Source organism: Grus americana, chromosome 1, assembly GCF_028858705.1.
Source record: "Grus americana isolate bGruAme1 chromosome 1, bGruAme1.mat, whole genome shotgun sequence".
Taxonomy (NCBI): Eukaryota; Metazoa; Chordata; class Aves; order Gruiformes; family Gruidae; genus Grus; species Grus americana.
This window is the reverse complement of record NC_072852.1, coordinates 194797635-194818119: the sequence shown is the minus strand read 5'-3', so window position 1 is coordinate 194818119 and position 20485 is coordinate 194797635. Positions and strand designations below refer to the sequence as shown.

General features: G+C 39.3%; 1 protein-coding gene across 7 annotated transcripts in view; it reads left to right on the top strand.

The window, feature by feature from the left end:
* PDS5B (PDS5 cohesin associated factor B) overlaps positions 1–20485 on the top strand; it is a 118409-nt gene that overhangs the window by 16658 nt on the left and 81266 nt on the right. For all 7 annotated transcript variants that reach the window (XM_054843866.1, XM_054843846.1, XM_054843856.1 and 4 more), the window contains exons 2-6: positions 5476–5601; positions 8997–9200; positions 14273–14359; positions 14457–14554; positions 15656–15782. In XM_054843866.1, coding sequence (XP_054699841.1) covers positions 5494–5601; positions 8997–9200; positions 14273–14359; positions 14457–14554; positions 15656–15782 — 624 coding nt within the window. In that variant the 5' untranslated portion in view covers positions 5476–5493. The remainder of the gene's footprint in view (positions 1–5475; positions 5602–8996; positions 9201–14272; positions 14360–14456; positions 14555–15655; positions 15783–20485) is intronic.

The window sequence follows — 20485 nt, the reverse complement described above, 5'->3', positions numbered from 1 at the left end:
TGTTAAAGCATAGTTTGTTTAATGATTAGTACAGTTAATTAGATCACCATAGGCAATGTGAACTGTCATCCAAACAAAATACTATTAAATGGAGTATGATTTAGGTCCTCCTTTAGATCATTGACTTAACAGCGTGTAATGATATTTATTGACCTATTAAATATATTGCATAGGTACTTAATATGCAAGATATCAATCCATCTTTTATTTGCATGTGTGTAATCTGTTTTTTATAGTATTGAGCAAGTAGTATGTGTGTAGTTAAACTACTCAAAAAGAATTATGTACTATATAGAAACCATCTGAATATTGAATATTAATATTAAAAGATATGGCCAGTAGACTTAGCTGGTATCGAGTAGTTATTGGGTCCTGCTAATTATGTACAGAACTGTAGTTTGTATTTTATTTATTTGAGTTTGACCAAATTTTGGCAATGGTATGTGTTACTAATTATTTCTGTTTAGAGTAATGAATTGTTCCTCATCTATGGTCTGGCTGATAATCATAATTTTACATTAAATATGATCTTTTCATTTAACTTTTGTCACAGGAGGTGCATGACTTTAGTCCGTCCTATTTAAATGTCCAATAAATGCAGCTTCCACTTTTGTTGCTTTTTTTCATGGTTTAATTTTCCTGTTATTATTGTACGAAGACTATCTATTTTGTCATCTCTCTTTTTCTCTGTTTATTTTCATGTACTAGTTTCTTCTACTGAGTGCCCCCTCCCCCCCACCATTTATAATTTAGTTTTTAATTTGTCAAGCTTTTTTATACATACCACTTTTCAATGTACTTCTACAGACCTGTTCTTGGTTCCTGATTTCAAGTCTTTCAAGTTATAGTTGCAACAGTGCTTCTGGTGCTGATTTGTTGAAAGCAGCAGTGCCTAGACATCTTAAGTCCTACTGTATCATCTTCTTTTGCACAAGGAGTGGAATTAATATTTAAAGTGCTATATGAGCTTAAGATATATTTATTTTCTTTGTAGTTTTTGAAGACTTGACTTGGCTTATAGTGCTGCTTAACATAACCAAAGCCTGATTGAATCATGATTTTTATTCCTGTGCATTAGGGTTAGCATTTGTTTGTTACATATTTGTTGTTATATTTATCTCCTTTTTTTGTTCTCATATAAGAGCAGAAACCGTACACATCTTGCTGATTAGTTAATAAGCTTATATTCTGGCTGGTGCAAAGCATCTCAATGTCTGCTCAGTGTCCATGTGAGCATTTTCCTTTTTCTTTGCCTTCTGATTGTGTATATGGAATAATACCAGATTTCTGAAAACATTATGGAGAACTTCTAAAGTTTCAGTTGTTAAAAATTTAAAAAAATCTGTCAGCTGAGTCTCTTGTTTGTTTGAGATCAAACTTTCAAAGAATTGCCCTTTTTCAAAATGCTTCTCATCTTCCAGTATATTCCAAAAGAAGACGGTGCATCCTTAAAAACAAATTTAAAAAGCTTTTTTGAAATTCAGTCATTGGATATCACCTCCCTGGCTTATGGATTTTCATGCTCAAACATGTTCTAGATACAGCTGGCCTCGAGGCTGCTGTTTTAGCTGTCACTGTCTTCCTTTTCCCTGACAGGAGTTAGCTGAAACAGCTGGTGTAACTGTTATGTTAAATCACAGAGACTTTCATTTGGCTAGAATCAGGATTAAAAACAACCTCCCCAAAAAATCTTGGGTCCTACTAAGTGTTCAACACAGATTATTTTGACAGAGCTAGGTATGCACAGCTATATTGTCAGTCCAGAAGAGCAGAAACTTCTAGCAGTGGGATGTAACAAGCTAATTCATTGTTAGGTAATGGTTGAAGTGATAACTGTTTTACAAGGGGGTAGTTTAGCATTGAATTTTCTCTTGTTGAATGATGGAGTTTGGTTTTCACTCTTTGTTTTAAATTACTTCCCTTCCTCCCCCCCCCCCCCCCCCCCCAGTAAAGCTTATCATGGAATCATAGAGTGGTTTGGGTTGGAAGGGACCTTAAAGATCATCTCATTCCAACCCCCCTGCCATGGGCAGGGACACCCTCCACTAGATCAGGTTGCCCAAAGCCTCATTCAGCCTGGCTTCCAGGGATGGGGCCTCCACAGCTTCTCTGGGCAACCTGTTCCAGTGCCTCACCACTCTCACAGTCAAGAATTTCTTCCTAACATCTAATCTAAATTGACCCTCCTTCAGCTTGAACCCATTACCCCTTGTCCTATCACTACACTCCCTGATAAACAGTCCCTCTCCATCCTGTAGGCCCCTTCAGGTACTGGAAGGCTGCTCTAAGGTCTCCCCAGAGCCTTCTTTTCTCCAGGCTGAACAATCCCAACTCTCTCTGCCTGTCCTCATACGAGAGGTGCTCCATCATTAATCCTAAAAGACTTTCAGAAGTGATCTGCAAATTTTTATTACATAGGAAGTTTAAAAGGATTATTATTTTTTGTCCCTTATGGTCTAAGTAATAGGTTATTTCACTGAACCTTTTATAAATAAATCTTTGGTCCTATAAGATTAGATGTATTCTATAGCAAATTAATTCCTATTTAGTGTATTCTGTACTTGTGAGAGGGATAAGTTATGTACCCTGTTACATAACCTTGGCTGTCTGTTAAGCACCTACCCAGCTGATCTCTGACTCCCCCTGCTCAGCAGAATGGGGGAGAAAAGATGAAAAAGCTCAAGATAAATACAGGGAGATTGCTTACCCATAACCATCATGGACAAACCAGACTTGACTTGGGGAAGATTAATTTATTGCCAAATAAAAATAGAGCAGGATGGTGAGAAACAAAGACGAAACTAAAGATATCATCTCCCCAACTCCCCTTCTTTCCAGGCTCAACTTCACTCCTTCATTTCCGACTCTTCTACCTTCCCTGTCCAGCAGCACAGGGGAGATAGGGAAGAGGGGTTGTGGTCAGTTCACAACCCTTCGTCTTTCCCACTCCTTCCTCACACTTTTTCCCCTTCTGCAGTGTGGGCCGTAACCAAGGGATGCAGTCATTCACAAATGTATCTAGTGCCAGTCCTTCCCATGGGCTGCAGTTCTTCAAGAACTGCTCCAGCCTGGGCCCTTCTCGTAAGGTACAGTCCTTCAGGAATAGACTCTGCAGCATGGGTCTCCTACGGGGTCACAGGTCCTGCCAGGAGCCTGCTCCAGTGTCGTCTCCTCTCCACAGGCTGCAGTGTGGATATCTGCTCTGACATGGTCCTCTATGGGCTCAGCTTTGGCCAGGGGTGAGTCCGTTTTGGAGCTGGCTGGAACTGGCTCTGTCCGCCACGGGGGCAGCCCCTGGTTTCTCCCCACAGAGTCCATCCCTGCAGCCTCCCCTGCTACCAATACTTTGCCATGTAAACACAATACAGATGTTCAGTTTCAAACTCAGGCCTTGAATGCCACTTGAGCTTAAAAACTTGGTTGCGTGTCAGTTGGACATGTGAGCTGGACAGTTCAACTTGGCCATAATATATGCGTTTCAGTCTTTGAATTATTTAATAATGTGTTGCAAATGGGACTGTGTCACCATATTCTAATCAGGTTTCTACTGCAGTTGATGTGATCTGACAGCTGTCCACCACTGGAGGGGGAGTTTGGTTCCTCAGTTCCCTTAATTCCGGTTCCTTCCCTTCCTTCCCTTCAGTTAGCTTTGCTTGTTAATTGTGTTTCAAAACCAATTAGGCTTGTTTTTCAGAGTTGGTGAGTTTGATTGATCCAGCAAAGCATCTGATGCTTTTATATATTCTTGGATTGAGGGTAGCAAGACTCCCTTCTGCTGTGCAGAACCATTAAAATTAATTTAGCTATGAAGTATAACACCATTCCATCTGAAAGCTAGAATGGAAGATCTGTGTCAAACAGCAAGAAGAGTGAACTTGGATACATCTGTGCATTTTTGAGGAGTCCTAGACTTACTGTCATGATTGTGCATTAACAAATATAACAAGGATAAAGATGGCATCATATTTTCCTGGGGGTATTAGAACGAGTTACTTGATTGAGTTTTGTTCCTTCCCCGTTTTCTCATTATCTGTTTTAACTACAACTCCAAGTACACAGCACTTGGTTCAACTGCCATGTATATGTAGACACAGAGAAGATGACAGAAAGGGAGTTGGCTTTTGTGTTGCTATTGCACTGCGTATCATATCTATTGAAGTAGTCTATGTTCATTATACTGATATTTTCCCCGTTTTCTAAAATAAAGATGTGCTGTATGCATTCTTTACAAAAATTATTTAAATGTCAGCATTAACTTTTTGTTTTGTAAAACATTAGTAAAGATCATAGAATCATAGAATCTTTAAGGTTGGAAAAGACCTCTAAGATCATCAAGTCCAATTATTGACCCAAGACCACCATGTCTACTAAACCATGTCCCGAAGTGCCACGTCTACACGTTTTTTGAATACCTCCAGAGATCGTGACTTCACCACCTCTCTGGGCAGCCTGCTCCAATGCCTGACCATTCTTTCAGTGAAGAAATTTTTTCCTAGTATCCAATCTAAACCTCCCCTGGCACAACTTGAGGCCGTTTCCCCTTGTGCTGTCTCTTCTTACTTGAGAGAAGAGACCAACACCCACCTGGCTACAACCTCCTTTCAGGAAGTTGTAGAGAGCCATCAGGTCTCCCCTCAGCCTCCTTTTCTCCAGACTAAACAATCCCAGTTCCCTCAGCTGCTCCTCATAAGACTTGTGCTCTAGATCCTTCAGCGGCTTCGTTGCCCTTCTCTGGACACACTCCAGCACCTCAATGTGTTTCTTGTAGTGAGGGGCCCAAAACTGAACACAGGACTCAAGGTGTGGCCTCATTGGTGCCGAGTGCAAGGGCACAATCGCTTCCCTACTCCTGCTGGCCACGCTGTTCCTGATAGAAGCCAGGATGCTGTTGGCCTTCTTGGCCACCTGGGCACACTGCTGGGTCATATTCAGCCAGCTGTCAACCAGCACACCCAGGTCCTTTTCTGCTGGGCAGCTTTCCAGCCACTCTTCCCCAAGCCTCTAGCGTTGCATGGGGTGGTTGTGACCCAAGTGCAGGACCCAGCACTTGGCCTTGTTAAACCTCATGCAGTTGGCCTCAGCCCATCAATCCAGCCTGTTCAGATCCCTCTGCAGAGCCTTCTTACCCTTGAGCAGATTGACAATCTGGTGGTAATAGTTCGTAGACTGAGATAAGAAGATTCTTGGTTACATCTCTAAGTGTGAAGATCAAATACATTCAGGAATGAGGGGTTTTAGCTTTTCTGTTGTGTACTTCTTGAAAGTTTTATTGTAGTGTAGGACAGTCTACCTGAATATCAAACCCATTGCTGTCTGCCACAATACAGATTACTGAAAACAATCAAAATCTTTTGTCTAGTTTTTTCTTTGTATGGGTTTTGTCTGTATATTTCAAGTTGGATTTCATTTGTAAAAGTGGGACAAGCCAAGGTAAACCTAAACTAGCTAAACAACACTGACTTTTTCTTTCCACAGTTTTAAAATTGTGAAATCATGGCTCATTCAAAGACGAGAGCCAACGATGGAAAAATCACATATCCTCCAGGAGTCAAAGAAATCTCTGATAAAATATCTAAAGAAGAGATGGTCAGAAGGCTAAAGGTTAGTAAGCAAATAACTGTTTGCAGATTGACTTTTCTTATATACAGCATTCAATGATCCTATTCCTATATTTTCTATCCAAAATGATTATTTTTTTCTATTCTTTTGGACTTTACCTTCTGTTCTACCACTTTCTTGAAGTGACTTGTCCAAAAATGTTTAAATAAGTTAAAAATCACAAATGGAAATAAGCTATATTAATTTCAAATACTACTTAAATTTTATTTCAGCTCTTACAGTCAGTCAGTACTGTTAGAGAAGAAAATACTGGAAAACATGAAAAGAGAGTCATAATTTTGGAAATAATATGGATGCGTCAGAATACATTCCTCTTATGCATTTGTGTTCTTTGTGTTGATTGTAAAAGCCACTTTATTTTAGCCTGTATCATAATGAAAGTCTTTGATTATGTATATCTGTCTCCTGAATTTCTTGACCACTTCATTTGACTTAACTCTATGGGAAAATTGGAGAGATTTGCAGGATAACTATGTTACTGCAGTTCTTTTCGACCCGTGTACTCTAACAAAAAGGCAGGCCTGTTAGTATTGTGTAGAAGGAATGCCTGCAGCTTGGGTTTGCACTGTGAAATAGGAGGGAACAGATGTGGGAGAGGAACCTTAAATATTCTAACAGTTGGAAGAGCTTAATTTGGAGATTTTTCTTAAGTAGTTTTAAGTCAGTTTGAACTACTAGTAAATGAACAAATCCCAATAAAACCCCAAAACACAAGGATTCCTTCTCCCCTTCCCCTAGTAACTTGTCTGTGCTTTGGGAATTGGGCTGATAGACTTTAGTCACTGTACTGTATTCTATGATTTTGAATAGAAGATGACACAACTTTATGGGTGACTCTAGCACTTGCGTATTGTCTTCAGCTTGTGAAAATGCACACAGTTCTTACTGATAATTTTTCTCCTATAGTTTCATTTAATTTTTGGCCTTGAATGTCCAGTCCCTTCTGTTCCGTCATCTTGATCTGTCTTGTAGGAGATGTGTACTTTGCAGGGTGATTTGTATTTCTTGTCAACTGTTGATTCTGGCTGTGTATTCATCAGTACACAGGCAGGGAGACAACCACACAGTGTCCCTTTTATGAAGGGTTGGATGATCTAGGCTACAGCACAAGTGTATAGACCTGCAATATAAACACAGTTTCAGGTGCTAAAGAACAGTAGTTGATAAATAACTGAACTATTAGCCTCTTCACTTCCCTGACTGCCAAATTTGTATATGTATTAGGAAAGAAGTGCTTTTCTGTGGATTTTATTCTAATTTGCACAAGCAGATAATCTACTGTTTGCTAATGACAATATATTTATATAAACACAAATTATTGTGACATCTGAGAATAAAATGGAAAATATGCACAGTCAATTAATATATTAGCATAACTTACCCCACAGATTGTATGCATTTTTGATCCGTGCAATCTCCAAGTTATAGCAGATTTGAAAAGGAGATAGAAACTAAATGGTCTGAGTTATGAACTAGTGTTGAAGACAGAAAGAAGGTGGTAAACTTTTGGAAATGATGAATAGTGTGAGAAGACCATTTTTCCCACAGTTTCTCTTAGTACACAAGAACCAAGGCATCCTTAATGAAATATATTAATTTTAGGCCAGCAGTCTAATAACATACTTTTCCATAAGTTACATAACTAAATTCCAAAGCTTATTACTGTAGAAAGATGTAGGAAAAATTGAACAGGTTAAGAAATATTGGCCACATGTGGAAGATGAAGCTCCAGGAATATTAATCATGGTGGTCTGGGTGCAATTTCAGGCTCAGGAACCCTCTAACCTACTGTTTTGCAGGAAGCTAGGAAGGTGTGCTAGGAGAACTAGCTTGTTTTTCTTTGTTTTTCCTTAAACACTGTGACAGATTACCCTGGAGACAAGATGACTGTTTTTGGTGTCCTGACCAGTATGGAAGTTCATGTTGTCAGGGAAGAGAAACTGAAGGTTCATTTCTAGAGTGAACAAAAAACCCCATACTTGTTGCAAGAATTCTTGTGACACCTCAATATTTATTCATTACATCTTTAATTATATATAGATCTAACTACTTTCCATAGAAGTGAAAACAATTCTATGTTTTAAATTCATAGTAAGGGCGCCAGTGCACCTCAAATGGTTCGTCTTGTGTCTGACTGGGGAGGACTTTATTTTTCTCTCAATGGAAATTATATGTGTGCATAAGCTACACATCTTCTGTGCCTTTTAGTAAAGGATTCTAATATGCTTGAAAACTTTACAGCTGCTGTGATCCTAATTATGCAGAAGTCCTTCCTCTTTTTTAAAGTAGGATTTGTCGCTACCTGACCAATTATAGTAAATTTTTTGAGGGAAATAAATGAATAAAACAAACTATAGCAAAGTAAAATAATTTGTAGTGGTTTAGGGTGGTTTGTGTTTTGTTTTGTGTGTGTTTTTGTTGGGTTTTGTTTTTTTTTTTTTTTTTGAGGAACTTAACTGGCATTCTTGAAAAATATCTCGCACTGGCGAAACAGATGGGAGTTTTCACTTTAATTCTCAGGATTGTGTAATTAAGTCTTTATTACCATTTTGTTAATTTTAACAAGAGTTAACTCCTTAAAATAGCTCTGCCTCTGTGATTCAAATAAGAAATTGGAGAAAAGCCTCATTATGTTGTTTTGTCAATAGGTTTTTCTCTTTCAAACATTTTTTTAAATATAAGAATTCTCATCAACTGGCAGTTACTAATTATGACTTTTCTTGCTTTTTTTCTTTTTAGGGTGTTAAATACTTGGTGTCTCAGACTATTTTTCTTTTTATTCCGTAACTTTAGTGTACTGGATCCTAACAATACTAATAGGCATTTTAGTCCTGTTGGACAACATGCATGCTGCTGGGCTGCGGTGGATTTATATATGCTTCTGCTGAAAGTGCATGCTCTGCTTCTGGGCAGCACCGGGGATAAACTTGTCCTCAGAGCAGTAGTAGAGAGAACCTGAAATTGAAAGAGAATAGAGAGAAAATGAACTGTAACAGTAAACACATTAGGGAGAAATAAATATTTTGAATAAAGTTTTGCTGTTTTCTAAATCTTTCAGTGAATGGCTGTCACAGTGAATACTGTTGTATTTTTTTGAACCGGTCAACTTGATTATATGGTTTCTCAAAAAGATATGTGAAGTACTACAGCTAGACTTTCAGTAACTCTGCTGAGACTGTGTGTTGGGCTAATTGATAGAGGACTTGACTAGGCCCTTCCTGTACCTTGAAAAATAAGACACATGTTACTCAAATAAGTGCTACTGCATTGCTAATAATGCTTATGATAGAAGTTGCACAAAACCAGAAAAGGAACTTTCAGTAAGGACCCTGTTAGAGTATTTCATTTTACGTACTGATGTCTGTCTCTCTTTTTAGATGGTTGTGAAAACTTTCATGGATATGGACCAGGACTCTGAAGAAGAAAAGGAGCTCTACCTAAATCTTGCTTTACATCTTGCTTCAGATTTTTTCCTCAAACATCCTGATAAGGATGTACGTTTGTTGGTAGCATGTTGTCTTGCTGATATTTTCAGAATTTATGCCCCTGAAGCTCCGTACACTTCACCAGATAAACTAAAGGTAAATTGAATTAATTTGTTTTTCCACACCAGGTTTTTGAACTGAATTATTAACATAATTGATTATAACTCTTTTTTTTCTCCCTTTATTTCTGGTTCAGCCTAAGCAATTCAAGGTTTTCACTTGATTCTGGGATAGGGGGTGTTTGATCAAGCCAAATGTTCATCAGATAAAGTGATATATAATACCACTCTAATGACTTTACTCACTTTAATGACTTACAGAGTTTTGGATTTATATTGAAAATAAATTTTATTGAACTGTCATTTGGAGTTGCAGATATCAGTATTTCTAAAATAAGACTGTTATGTCTATAGCTTTTTTTGTAATATCTTACAAGATAGCTAATTCCTTTAGCTGGGAAAATACCCCTGCTGTTTCGAATTAAACTACCATGAGATGATTACTGTATTTTTCTAGATAAAGGTTTTGTTGAAACAAAGAACAAGCATTTTTGTACAGAGGATAATGATTTCTGATGTGAATTGGAAAATTCTGCAATTACAAACATCACTGATCCCACTAGATGGAGATGGTTGATAGAGAAATGCCAGGTTTGAAAAGGCATTACATATCTGCCCCATTTGTTTCAGAAAAATTAAATTTAAGATTAGTTTGTGTGTTTTCTCTTTTTTTTTAAATAGAAATCTAACTTTCTTTCCAACTGACAAAATCAAACTACTTCCCTTACACAGTCTGAATCTAGAGTGATGAACCAACCAAGTCTTATAGAAAGTCTTGCAGGGGAAAATAACAGTGAAAAACATGTACTTTTTTTGTCTTCCTGATTTAAGAGTGTGTGTGGGCTTTTTTGTTTTGGGTTGTTTGTTCCACAGATAAAAAGGTGGTTGTGGTGGTAGGTAACTATTACCACTCAAGAAGAAATCACTCAACTTTTGATCTAGAATCCTCTGATCCAGAAGCACCAGAAGCCCTTCTTAAGTAGGGCAAACAGTACAGTTTCTACTGTAATACATCCTTTGTTACCTGACATGCTGGAGACACACCTAGGGATTTCTGTTTAGCTGTATTTTCTTAATTCTGAATTATTTCACCTCTGATTACATGCTATCTAGTTACCTTACTTATTGATTACACCATATTCAACTGGAGACAAACATTAGTTTTCTCTACTGTGCTATATTTAAATTTGGTTTTGAGGCATCTTGATTTCTGCTTCAGTTTTGAGTATATGTTTTCTTTTGCTTGTTAGGCTTAAACTTTATTTTTCTTCCTGAGTTGGGCTAACAAATTATAATATTCCTTCTTACAGAATTTGATCTATCAAATGCTACTAAGCTTCAAATTTTATAGTATGTAACATTGGAAGGTTTACATGACTGATCTCATACTTGCAGTGTAAGCATACTGCTACCACTTGGATAGAGCTCTGAAGAGACTAGGAACTTCAGCAGTTAGCATTCAGATCTGTAATCTGTGCAGATTTCAGAATTCAGTTTCTTGATGCAGATTTCTAAACACTTTTTGAGAAATTAAGAAAGGACAAACAATACAGACCTTTGCCTAGGGCTACTGAGGTAGTTTTTTGCAAACCCATTTCCGCTGAAAACAGCTTTTGTGGTTGCAGGACAAGCTCTGATAGAAATGTTGAAGAGTACCCTCCACTTTATGACAAAGAGGTAAGAGGAAGAATGCTTCCTCTTAGGTTATATCTTGGCACTATTTTCCCCAGTATTTAATATCCATACTGCAGCTTTGAGTCTCCTCTAATAAGGTTTAGCACCAAAGTTAAAGATGGCAAAGGGAAGTGCTGAAAAGAATAATTTTGTGAGGGGAAAACTTAGTCTTAAGCAAGGGCAAACACTTAAGATTTATGTGGATCTCTTTGTAACTTACATATCGTGCAAGTGAGATACTGAGAGAAGGGATCAGAATTTTGGGTTTCTCTCTTTTATGTGTATCCTCAGTATAAATCTTACATTCCTCACTGAGTGTTGAAAGAGATTTGACAACAGGGATGGAAAATGCCATGAGTAGGCTAAAAGCAGAACTGGTGCAGGATTGCTCTTCTGGGACCTGGAAATTTCTAACTTAAGTCCTCCTCAGTCTGGGGAAAGCCTAAAGCTCAAATCTAATTTTCTTGGGGGGAAGATGTTCTAATCACTGGTATGTGTCAAAGAAAACCACTTGGACAAATGGACTGTCTGCCTGACTCTGAAATGGAGATGTTCAAGAGTGTATATGGTAGCAGAACTTCAATTACCTGAATGTGTTCTATGATGAAAGCCATGGTTCTGATGCTTACTGAAGCCATTAATGGTTAATTGGTATCAAGAAAGCAATCCACAAAAAACATTCAATGATATTCCTAAAGTTGAAGTGTAGGCACTTTTGATTTTAGAGTCTGGGTTCTAATGTATAATTGTTTTACGAAGTCTGATGTAAAATGATATTGTCCAATTTGTGAAATTCTTAGCTGCAGCCAAAATTTATTTTATCCTGTGTTTTGACTTTATGTTCAAATAGTATATTCCGTATGCTCAAAAAAGGGAAAAACTTTACTTTTTATTACACTAAATATTAAAAATTAGTAAGTACTTTAGAGTTTAGTCTGTCTTCCTTTAAAACAGGAATAGGAAAAAATAATTAGTAAATGATGACTTTTTCAGTTGATGCTAATATTTGTGAAGCATCAGATGCTAGACTTATTGTACATGAAGATGATCAGAGGGCTGGAGCATGTCTCCTATGAAGACAGGCTGAGAGAGTTGGGATTGTTCAGCCTGCAGAAGAGAAGGCTCCAGGGAGACCTTATTGCAGCCTTCCAGTACCTGAAGGGGGCCTACAGGTAAGATGGAGAGGGACTGTTTACAAGGGCATGGAGTGACAGGACAAGGTGTGATGGCTTTAAGCTGAAGGAGGGTAGATTTAGATTAGTTGGAAGGGTCCCTAAAGATCATCTAGTTCCAACCCCCCTGCCAGGGGCAGGGACACCCTCCACTAGATCAGGTTGCCCAAAGCCCCATCCAACCTGGCCTTGAACACTTTCAGGGAAGGAGCATCCACAACTTCTCTGGGCAACCTGTTCCAGTGCCTCACCACCCTCACAGTGAAGATTTTTTTTTCCTTACATCTAACCAAATTACCTTATTTTAGTTTAAAGCCATTTCCCCTTGTTCTGTCACTCCATGCCCTTGTAAACAGTCCCTCTCCAGCTTTCTTGTAGCCCCCCTGTAAGTACTGGAAGCCTGCTCTAAGGTCTCCCCAGAGCCTTCTCTTCCTCTCCAGGATGAACAACTCCAGCTCTCTCAGCCTGTCCTCATAGCAGAGGTGCTCCAGCCCTCTGATCAGCTTCGTGGCCCTCCTCTGGACTCGCTCCAACAGCTCCATGTCTCTCTTGTACTGGGGCCTCCAGAGCTGGATGCAGTACTCCAGGCGGGGTCTCAGGAGAGCAGAGTAGAGGGGCAGGATCAGCTCCCTCAACCTGCTGGTCACACTTCTTTTGATGCAGCCCAGGCCACGGTTGGCTTTCTGGGCTGCAAGCGCACACTGCCGGCTCATGTTGAGCTTCTCATCAATCAACACCCCCAAGTCCTTCTCCTCAGGGCTACTCTCAACCTATTCTCTGCCCAGCCTGTAGTCGTGCTTGGGATTGCGCCGACCCACATGCAGGACCTTGCACTTGGCCTTGTTGAACTTCATGAGGTTGACACGGGCCCACCTCTCCAGCCTGTCAAGGTCCCTCTAGATGGCATGCCTTCCCTCCAGCGTGTCGACCACACCACACAGCTTGGTGTCATCAGCAAACTTGCTGAGGGTGCACTCGATCCCACTGTCCACGTTGACGACAAAGATGTTAAACAGTGCTGGTCCCAGTACTGACCCCTGAGGAACACCACGCGTCACCGTTCTCCACTTGGACATTGAGCCGTTGACCACAACCCTTTGAGTGCAACCATCCAGCCAATTCCTTATCCACCTAGTGGTCCATCTGTCAAACCCGTATGTCTCCAATTTAATGACAGGAATATCATGTTGGACAGTTGTAGCATTAGAAAAAAAGGAGCCCCATTCTTGTCTTTTGTTCATCTTGTTATTCTTCTGGGTCTGATAGGAAATCGTTCTTTGAAAATGTTATAGAAAAGTTTTTCTAGACTATTTCTAGGATAGTTTTTTTTTCCAGGGTTAACTGTGAGGCTTTCTTGTATTTATTATGGCAACTTTATACCTTTTTGCAATTTATTTGATTTATACCTAGATTGTTAGATGAAATACTATAGATACAGTTGAGGCTGGGAACACCATTTCTGGTGATATGTACTTGTGAGTCTTTTGATTTAATGTAGTAGTTATGAATTTCCAGCTGTTAATTATCTGAATGTCAAAAGCATTTTAAAAAGACACCTTCCTGTGTGTTTTCATTCTGTTCATAATCGACTGTTTGTTCTTTATAACCTGCTTGAATTTATTCTCTGTGAGACTTTTTCTGAAGAAGTCTTCTGATGTTGTAAGTTAATAAAGGAGGCAGGAGAAACTTGGTTTTTTGGTTTATTGGTTTTTGCAAGAGACGTGATCTGTGTCAGTAGCATGATAACTGAGAAATGTAGAAACCATACAGTGTAAACATCTAATAATACTCTTAGGAGAGCTGCAGTTGCCTACTGCTTTTTTCCCTTTCTGTTGAAACCTATTGCACTATAAAGTAAAAATGTAAAATTAGTTGTCCTTCTGAATAATCTTGTGACTTCTGCAGCATGTCATCCAGTTGCAGCTCTGTTTGTCAAGTTGGGTGGTTTGCGTTTTCTTTTCTGTTTGTTTGTTTTTCTGTGTTTTGGGTTGTGTTTGTTTTTTATTTTTTTAAGAAAAACTTTTGCTTCCTTAGAAAAAGGTTACTTTTCAACCCTTTAAAGAAACATAAAGCATTTTAAAATTTACGTTCTCCATGATGTTTTTGTAGATCATCATCTTTTGGACAGTGAAATAGTGTGTCTGTCATTGCTGCATATTTTGTAGTGATGAATAATACTAGTAATTGAAAAATGTAATTATTTTAATTTTGAAAGTTTCATTACAATTCATTAAATAACCACCTACCACTTCTTTCTTTTCAGGATATATTTATGTTCATAACAAGGCAACTTAAAGGTTTAGAAGATACAAAAAGCCCCCAGTTTAATCGATATTTTTATTTGCTTGAGGTAAGCTTCATAACTTATTTCATAATAATTGTTAAAAGTAATTTTTCAATTTCATCTTGTACTAACTACTGCTTTTATTTTTTCCTGTTCAACACAGAACATTGCTTGGGTCAAGTCTTATAACATATGTTTTGAATTAGAAGACAGCAATGAGATTTTTACGCAGTTGTACAGAACACTTTTTTCAGTAATAAAGTAAGTATTGTCACTCCCAATTATAATATATTATTGTGTGGTTGAGGTTGGATGTTTTTAACCTAGGTGTTCAGTCTGTTGCGTGACTTGGCTGTAATGAGCCTAGTTTTGTAGTTCAGTTTTAACTAAAGGTAGCAGTATAAATATAAGAAGTTGTCAGTTTTACCTGTTTTAATTAAGACACTGCAAATCATCTCCCCCCCCCCCCCCCCCAAGAAACATACTTTGATTGTCTGTTCTTGAAACTGAATGGTGCAGTATGCAATTCTAAGGGATTAGGAGGATTATTGCTGTAGAAACGTAGGTCAGAAAAGAGTGGACACTGGACGGTACTGCTAGAGATTGTCTAGTCTGCCCCCCTTGCTCAAACTAGGTCAGCTAGAGCAGATTGCCCAGGACTGTGGCCAGTTGGGTTTTCAACATCTCCAAGGATGGAGACTTCATGGCCTCTGTGGGTAACCTTCTAGTGCTCAATCACCCTTACATTCAAAAAGTTTCTCTTTCTTACGTTTAAATGGTATGTCCTGTATTTCACCTTGGGCCCATTGCCTCTTGTCCTGTCACTGGACACCACTGAGAAGAGTCTTGCCCTGTCTTCTTTACTCCCAACATCACATATTTAAACATAATGGTAAGTTTCTACCTAAGACATCTCTTCTCAAGGCTAAAATAAGAAGTAAGCTCTCCGTCTCTCCTTGTATGAGAGCTGCTCCTGTCCCTTAATCATCTTTGTGGCCCTTTGCTGGACTGACCCCAGGATGTCTGTGTGTCTCTTGTGCTGGGAAGCTCAGAACTGGACACAGTACTCCAGATGAAGTGTCACCAGTGTTGAGTAGAGGGGAGGGATGTTCTAATACACTACCTTTTCAAGGTAGGGACAGATGCAGTCTTCTCTTTTCTTATGGTAGTAAATGCATGAGATCCAAGAACGTTTTGGAAAGTGGTATATGCAGCCGAGAAACTTCAGTATTTTGACTTCATAGAAAACTTGTGATTTGATTATTATATTCCTTGTTGTTTTTCATCATCACAGGGAGTACTCTGAATTGACATTGCATTTTATATGAATAGTACACTAAGAACTCTTATTTTTAATTTCAGCAACGGTCATAACCAAAAAGTACATATGCACATGGTTGATCTAATGAGCTCTATCATTTGTGAGGGAGATACTGTGTCGCAGGAACTTTTGGATACAGTGTTAGTTAATCTAGTGCCAGCACATAAGGTAAGACTTAATAGTGGCTTAATTATTTTTCTGTAATTGTGATTTATTGGATGTATGTATTCAGATATTTAGATTTCATTGAGAGAACAGCTGTAACAAATGTGTTGCTATTATTTGGTTCTTTTTAAGCAAACAAATAATCTTAATAGCCAGAAGAGTTTCATTGCTTTGATTAACTTACCATAAATCAAAGTATCAATAGTCATAGTAATCTAAAAGCTCTAATGTCATAAGAGTTTATACACAGGTTTTTTTATATACAGTCAATACCAGTAGAATTTAATACAAAAGACACCTATATCCTTTGGAAAGTTTTTAATTAATGTAATGCTATATCAACAGTTCCAACTAATGTGCTGCCCTAAGTAGGAGGCAAAAAGTTGTGACTGCTGATTTGTAGTTGGCTCTGTTGTATTTAAGAAATGTTGACTTCATGTTATTGAAAGCACATTGGTATGTTTTTGATGCAGCCGTAGAGCTAACTATGTTCAGAAATGGTGGTGCCTGAAGAGCCCAAGTGATGGCTGTCTTTCCTTAGTGTTTTGTCAAAAAAACCCAAACAAGTGTCCTACAGAAACTGAGGAAAAATTTCAAACTGTGCATGTGTTGTGACACTTAAATGTTTAAAAAGCAAGGAAGTCTGACTTCTTTGTTCAGAAAACTAGCTGGGTCCTATTGGAATCTCTTGGGCCACAATGTAGAAGAAAACTTTTAAGTCGTGTATGACAAAAAAGGATTCTGGGAAATTATCTAGGAAATGTGTACTTAGCTGGATTTTGAACAGTTCTGGCTGTCATCTGACAGCTTTTTTTAAAGTGTGTTCAGGAAAGGGCTAACTTACACTTTTTAGAAACTACAGTAAGGTTAAGGGGGTATTAACTCAGAGATTTTTGCAGCTTCAGAATGCTTTTTTTTTTTTGTAAACAGCGTGTAAAAACTTGAGTAGACTTTTCATAGGGTGATCTCTGAAGAATATAGCAAGTAGCACAACATAGTATGCCTTACCACAAGCCATCAATTTCAGTAAATAAACAGCACTTAAATTATTTTTATATTGACAGTAGATCAATAGTATATTGACAGTATATATGTAGACAGTTGTGGGGTTTTGGGGTTTTTTTCCCCCACTGGAAATGTTTTAGCTGTGTTCTTCAAGGAGTCTAGTGCTCCTGTGCCAGGATCAGACTGAAATTTGTGTGCCTAAAATTCAGATTTACCAAGTAAAGCCTTGGAATACAGGAAACAAAAAACATTATGCAATATATTTCAGTTTGTATTTTCTCAGTTGTTAAGCATCTGTTGTTTCATTGTGTCACCTGTGTTCAACTTCGTTTGACTGTACTGTTTTTGTGACTCATGTTTAATAAATTTATTTTTAGTTGAAGAACTTGCATCCTGTTAGATTGGCTATAGCATTGAAACAATTCTGGTTTATAGTGGATTTAAAGTTACGGACTGAACACTTTAATAGGATAAGGTGTTTGGGGTTTTGCGTTTTCTTCTGCTTCTGTTTTAATCAAACTGGCTCTTTGGATAAGATGCTAGTTAACAGCTTGTTTTCTAACTGAAATTGTTACATATTTTTATACCATATTCTGCGTACTTTTACCTTTGTTGTAATTTTTTTTAAAACCTTTTTCATACTGATGGAAAGAAGCTTTTAATATATTTGTTTCATCTCATATAAAGTTTTAAAATTTTGGAGCATATGTAGCCATCTAACAACTTTCTGTGACTACCAATGTCATTCTGGAAAAGTGTAATGAATTCAGAGTTAGAATTTTTCCACTCATGTCCACTGAGCACAAAACTACAAGAGGGTTAAGGATAAGGTCCACCATAAAAAACACCTATGTCTTAGCGGACCTAGTTGTTAAGCTGCACAGGCTGTGGGAAAGGGAAATTGAAACAGCAGACAGGTCACCAAGAATGGCATAATGGCAAGTATTGGTGTACCTAGCCAGATTCCCTGGGGACTAAAAGAATTTTTTTTTTAATGGAGTAGGACCATGGATTTGTTAGTAGGTTAGGTTTGAAAAATATCAGATTGAGAGATTGTTGCAGGTACAACAACTATGTTTGTAGCAAGCGGCACAGGCAAGTGGTGTGTCTTTAATATAGCCAGAAGAAAGGTTGTGCATGTGAGAGAATGGAGTGCCCTTGTGAATTGAATGATGGTATTCTAGAAAATAGTGGTAGAACTAGTATGACTTTTGGTGTATAAACAGTTGTATTGGGTAACACTAGGTTGAAGACTTGAGGAGCTTAATCTGTATAATTTATCAAAGAGCAGTCTGTAAGTGTGTAGTGGGAACAGAAGGTTCAAACAGCTCCTTTAGTTTTGGATCCTAGATGCTAAGGTCCAATAGCTGAAATTCAACATTAGACAGTTTGATGCAAAAATTATATTAATATTTTTAAGAGTTGTAGTAACTAGTTGAGCAATTTACCAAAGGTTAATTTGATGCTGTTACCTCTTAAAATCAAGGTCAGTATTTTTCCGAAGAGGAATGCCAGATATGGTCCATAGTCCTGAGTAATAAGTCTAATAAGCAAGGGTGCTAGCAGGATGGCTGCAAGAATTTGGGCATAAGAAGCATATACTGGAGACGTGATGTACTATCAAACATCTGTCTACCATAATTAGTAGTCACTGAAGTAATCCAAGATGCTGTAGCTCATTGAGTTTGTCATCTGTCTCACATGGCCAGAATAAAAGCCATATTGATGTAAACCTGAATAAAAGTGGCTGATGTTAGTATCACAAAACAGATATGTTAGAATATGCACAGGCTTGTTTAAGTACTACAGCAGGTATCAGATAATTCAATAAAATAGTAAACTTAACTTGCCTGACCATGTGCTCAACTCTTAATTACTTTGATGTTTAATTATTTTCTTCCTTTTGTGGTTTTTCTCTTCTTCTTTTCTATGAATTCTACTGAAATTCTTTTGACAGGATTATATTAAGAATATTTGCCTCAGTCTTCACTGGCAAGTGCTTGAGCCACACTGCCCAGGTCACAGAAGGCAGGGACTGGGAGAATGCAGAACCTCCCACTGTAGAAGAAGATCAGGTTCGAGAATATCTGAGGAACCTGAAGGTGTACAAGTCCTTGGGACCTGATGAGATGCATCCATGGGTCTTGAGGGAACTGGCAGATGAAGTGGCCAGGCCACTCGCCATCATGTTTGAGAAGTCCTGGCAGTCTGGCGAAGTTCCCGCCGACTGGAAAAGGGAAAACGTAACCCCTGTTTTTAAGAAGGGGAAAAAAGGAAGACCCAGGGAACTACAGGCCGGTCAGTCCCACCTCCATGCCTGGCAAGATTATGGAGCAGACCCGCCTGGAGACTGCTCAGGCACATGGAAAATAAGGAGGTGATTGGTGACAGCCAACACGGCTTCACTAAGGGCAAATCGTGCCTGACAAACTTGGTGGCCTTCTATGATGGGGTTACGGTGTTGGTGGATAAGGGAAAGGCAACTGATGTCACCTACCTGGACATGTGCAAGGCATTTGACACCGTCCCTCATGACATCCTTGTCTCTAAATTGGAGAGACATGGATTCAATGGATGGACCACTGTGTGGATAAGGAATTGGCTGGATGGTCGCACTCAAAGGGTTGTGGTCAGCGGCTCAATGTCCAAGTGGAGAATGGTGACGAGTGGTGTTCCTCAGGGGTCAGTACTGGGACCAGCACTGTTTAACATCTTTGTCGTCAACGTGGACAGTGGGATCGAGTGCACCCTCAGCAAGTTTGCTGACGACACCAAGCTGTGTGGTGTGGTCGACACGCTGGAGGGAAGGCATGCCATCTAGAGGGACCTTGACAGGCTGGAGAGGTGGGCCCGTGTCAACCTCATGAAGTTCAACAAGGCCAAGTGCAAGGTCCTGCATGTGGGTCGGCGCAATCCCAAGCACGACTACAGGCTGGGCAGAGAATAGGTTGAGAGTAGCCCTGAGGAGAAGGACTTGGGGGTGTTGATTGATGAGAAGCTCAACATGAGCCGGCAGTGTGCGCTTGCAGCCCAGAAAGCCAACCGTGGCCTGGGCTGCATCAAAAGAAGTGTGACCAGCAGGTTGAGGGAGCTGATCCTGCCCCTCTACTCTGCTCTCCTGAGACCCCGCCTGGAGTACTGCATCCAGCTCTGGAGGCCCCAGTACAAGAGAGACATGGAGCTGTTGGAGCGAGTCCAGAGGAGGGCCACGAAGCTGATCAGAGGGCTGGAGCACCTCTGCTATGAGGACAGGCTGAGAGAGCTGGAGTTGTTCATCCTGGAGAGGAAGAGAAGGCTCTGGGGAGACCTTAGAGCAGGCTTCCAGTACTTACAGGGGGGCTACAAGAAAGCTGGAGAGGGACTGTTTACAAGGGCATGGAGTGACAGAACAAGGGGTAATGGCTTTAAGCTGAAGGAGGGTTGATTTAGATTAGATGTTAGAAAGAAATTCTTTACTGTGAGGGTGGTGAGGCACTGGAACAGGTTGCCCAGAGAAGTTGTGGATGCTCCTTCCCTGGAAGTGTTCAAGGCCAGGTTGGATGGGGCTTTGGGCAACCTGATCTAGTGGAGGGTGTCCCTGCCCCTGGCAGGGGGGTTGGAACTAGATGATCTTTGAAGTCCCTTCCAACCCAAACCATTCTATGATTCTATGAAATAGTGAACTAAACCCAGAAAAGAGCGGAAGCAAGGGAGAGGCAATC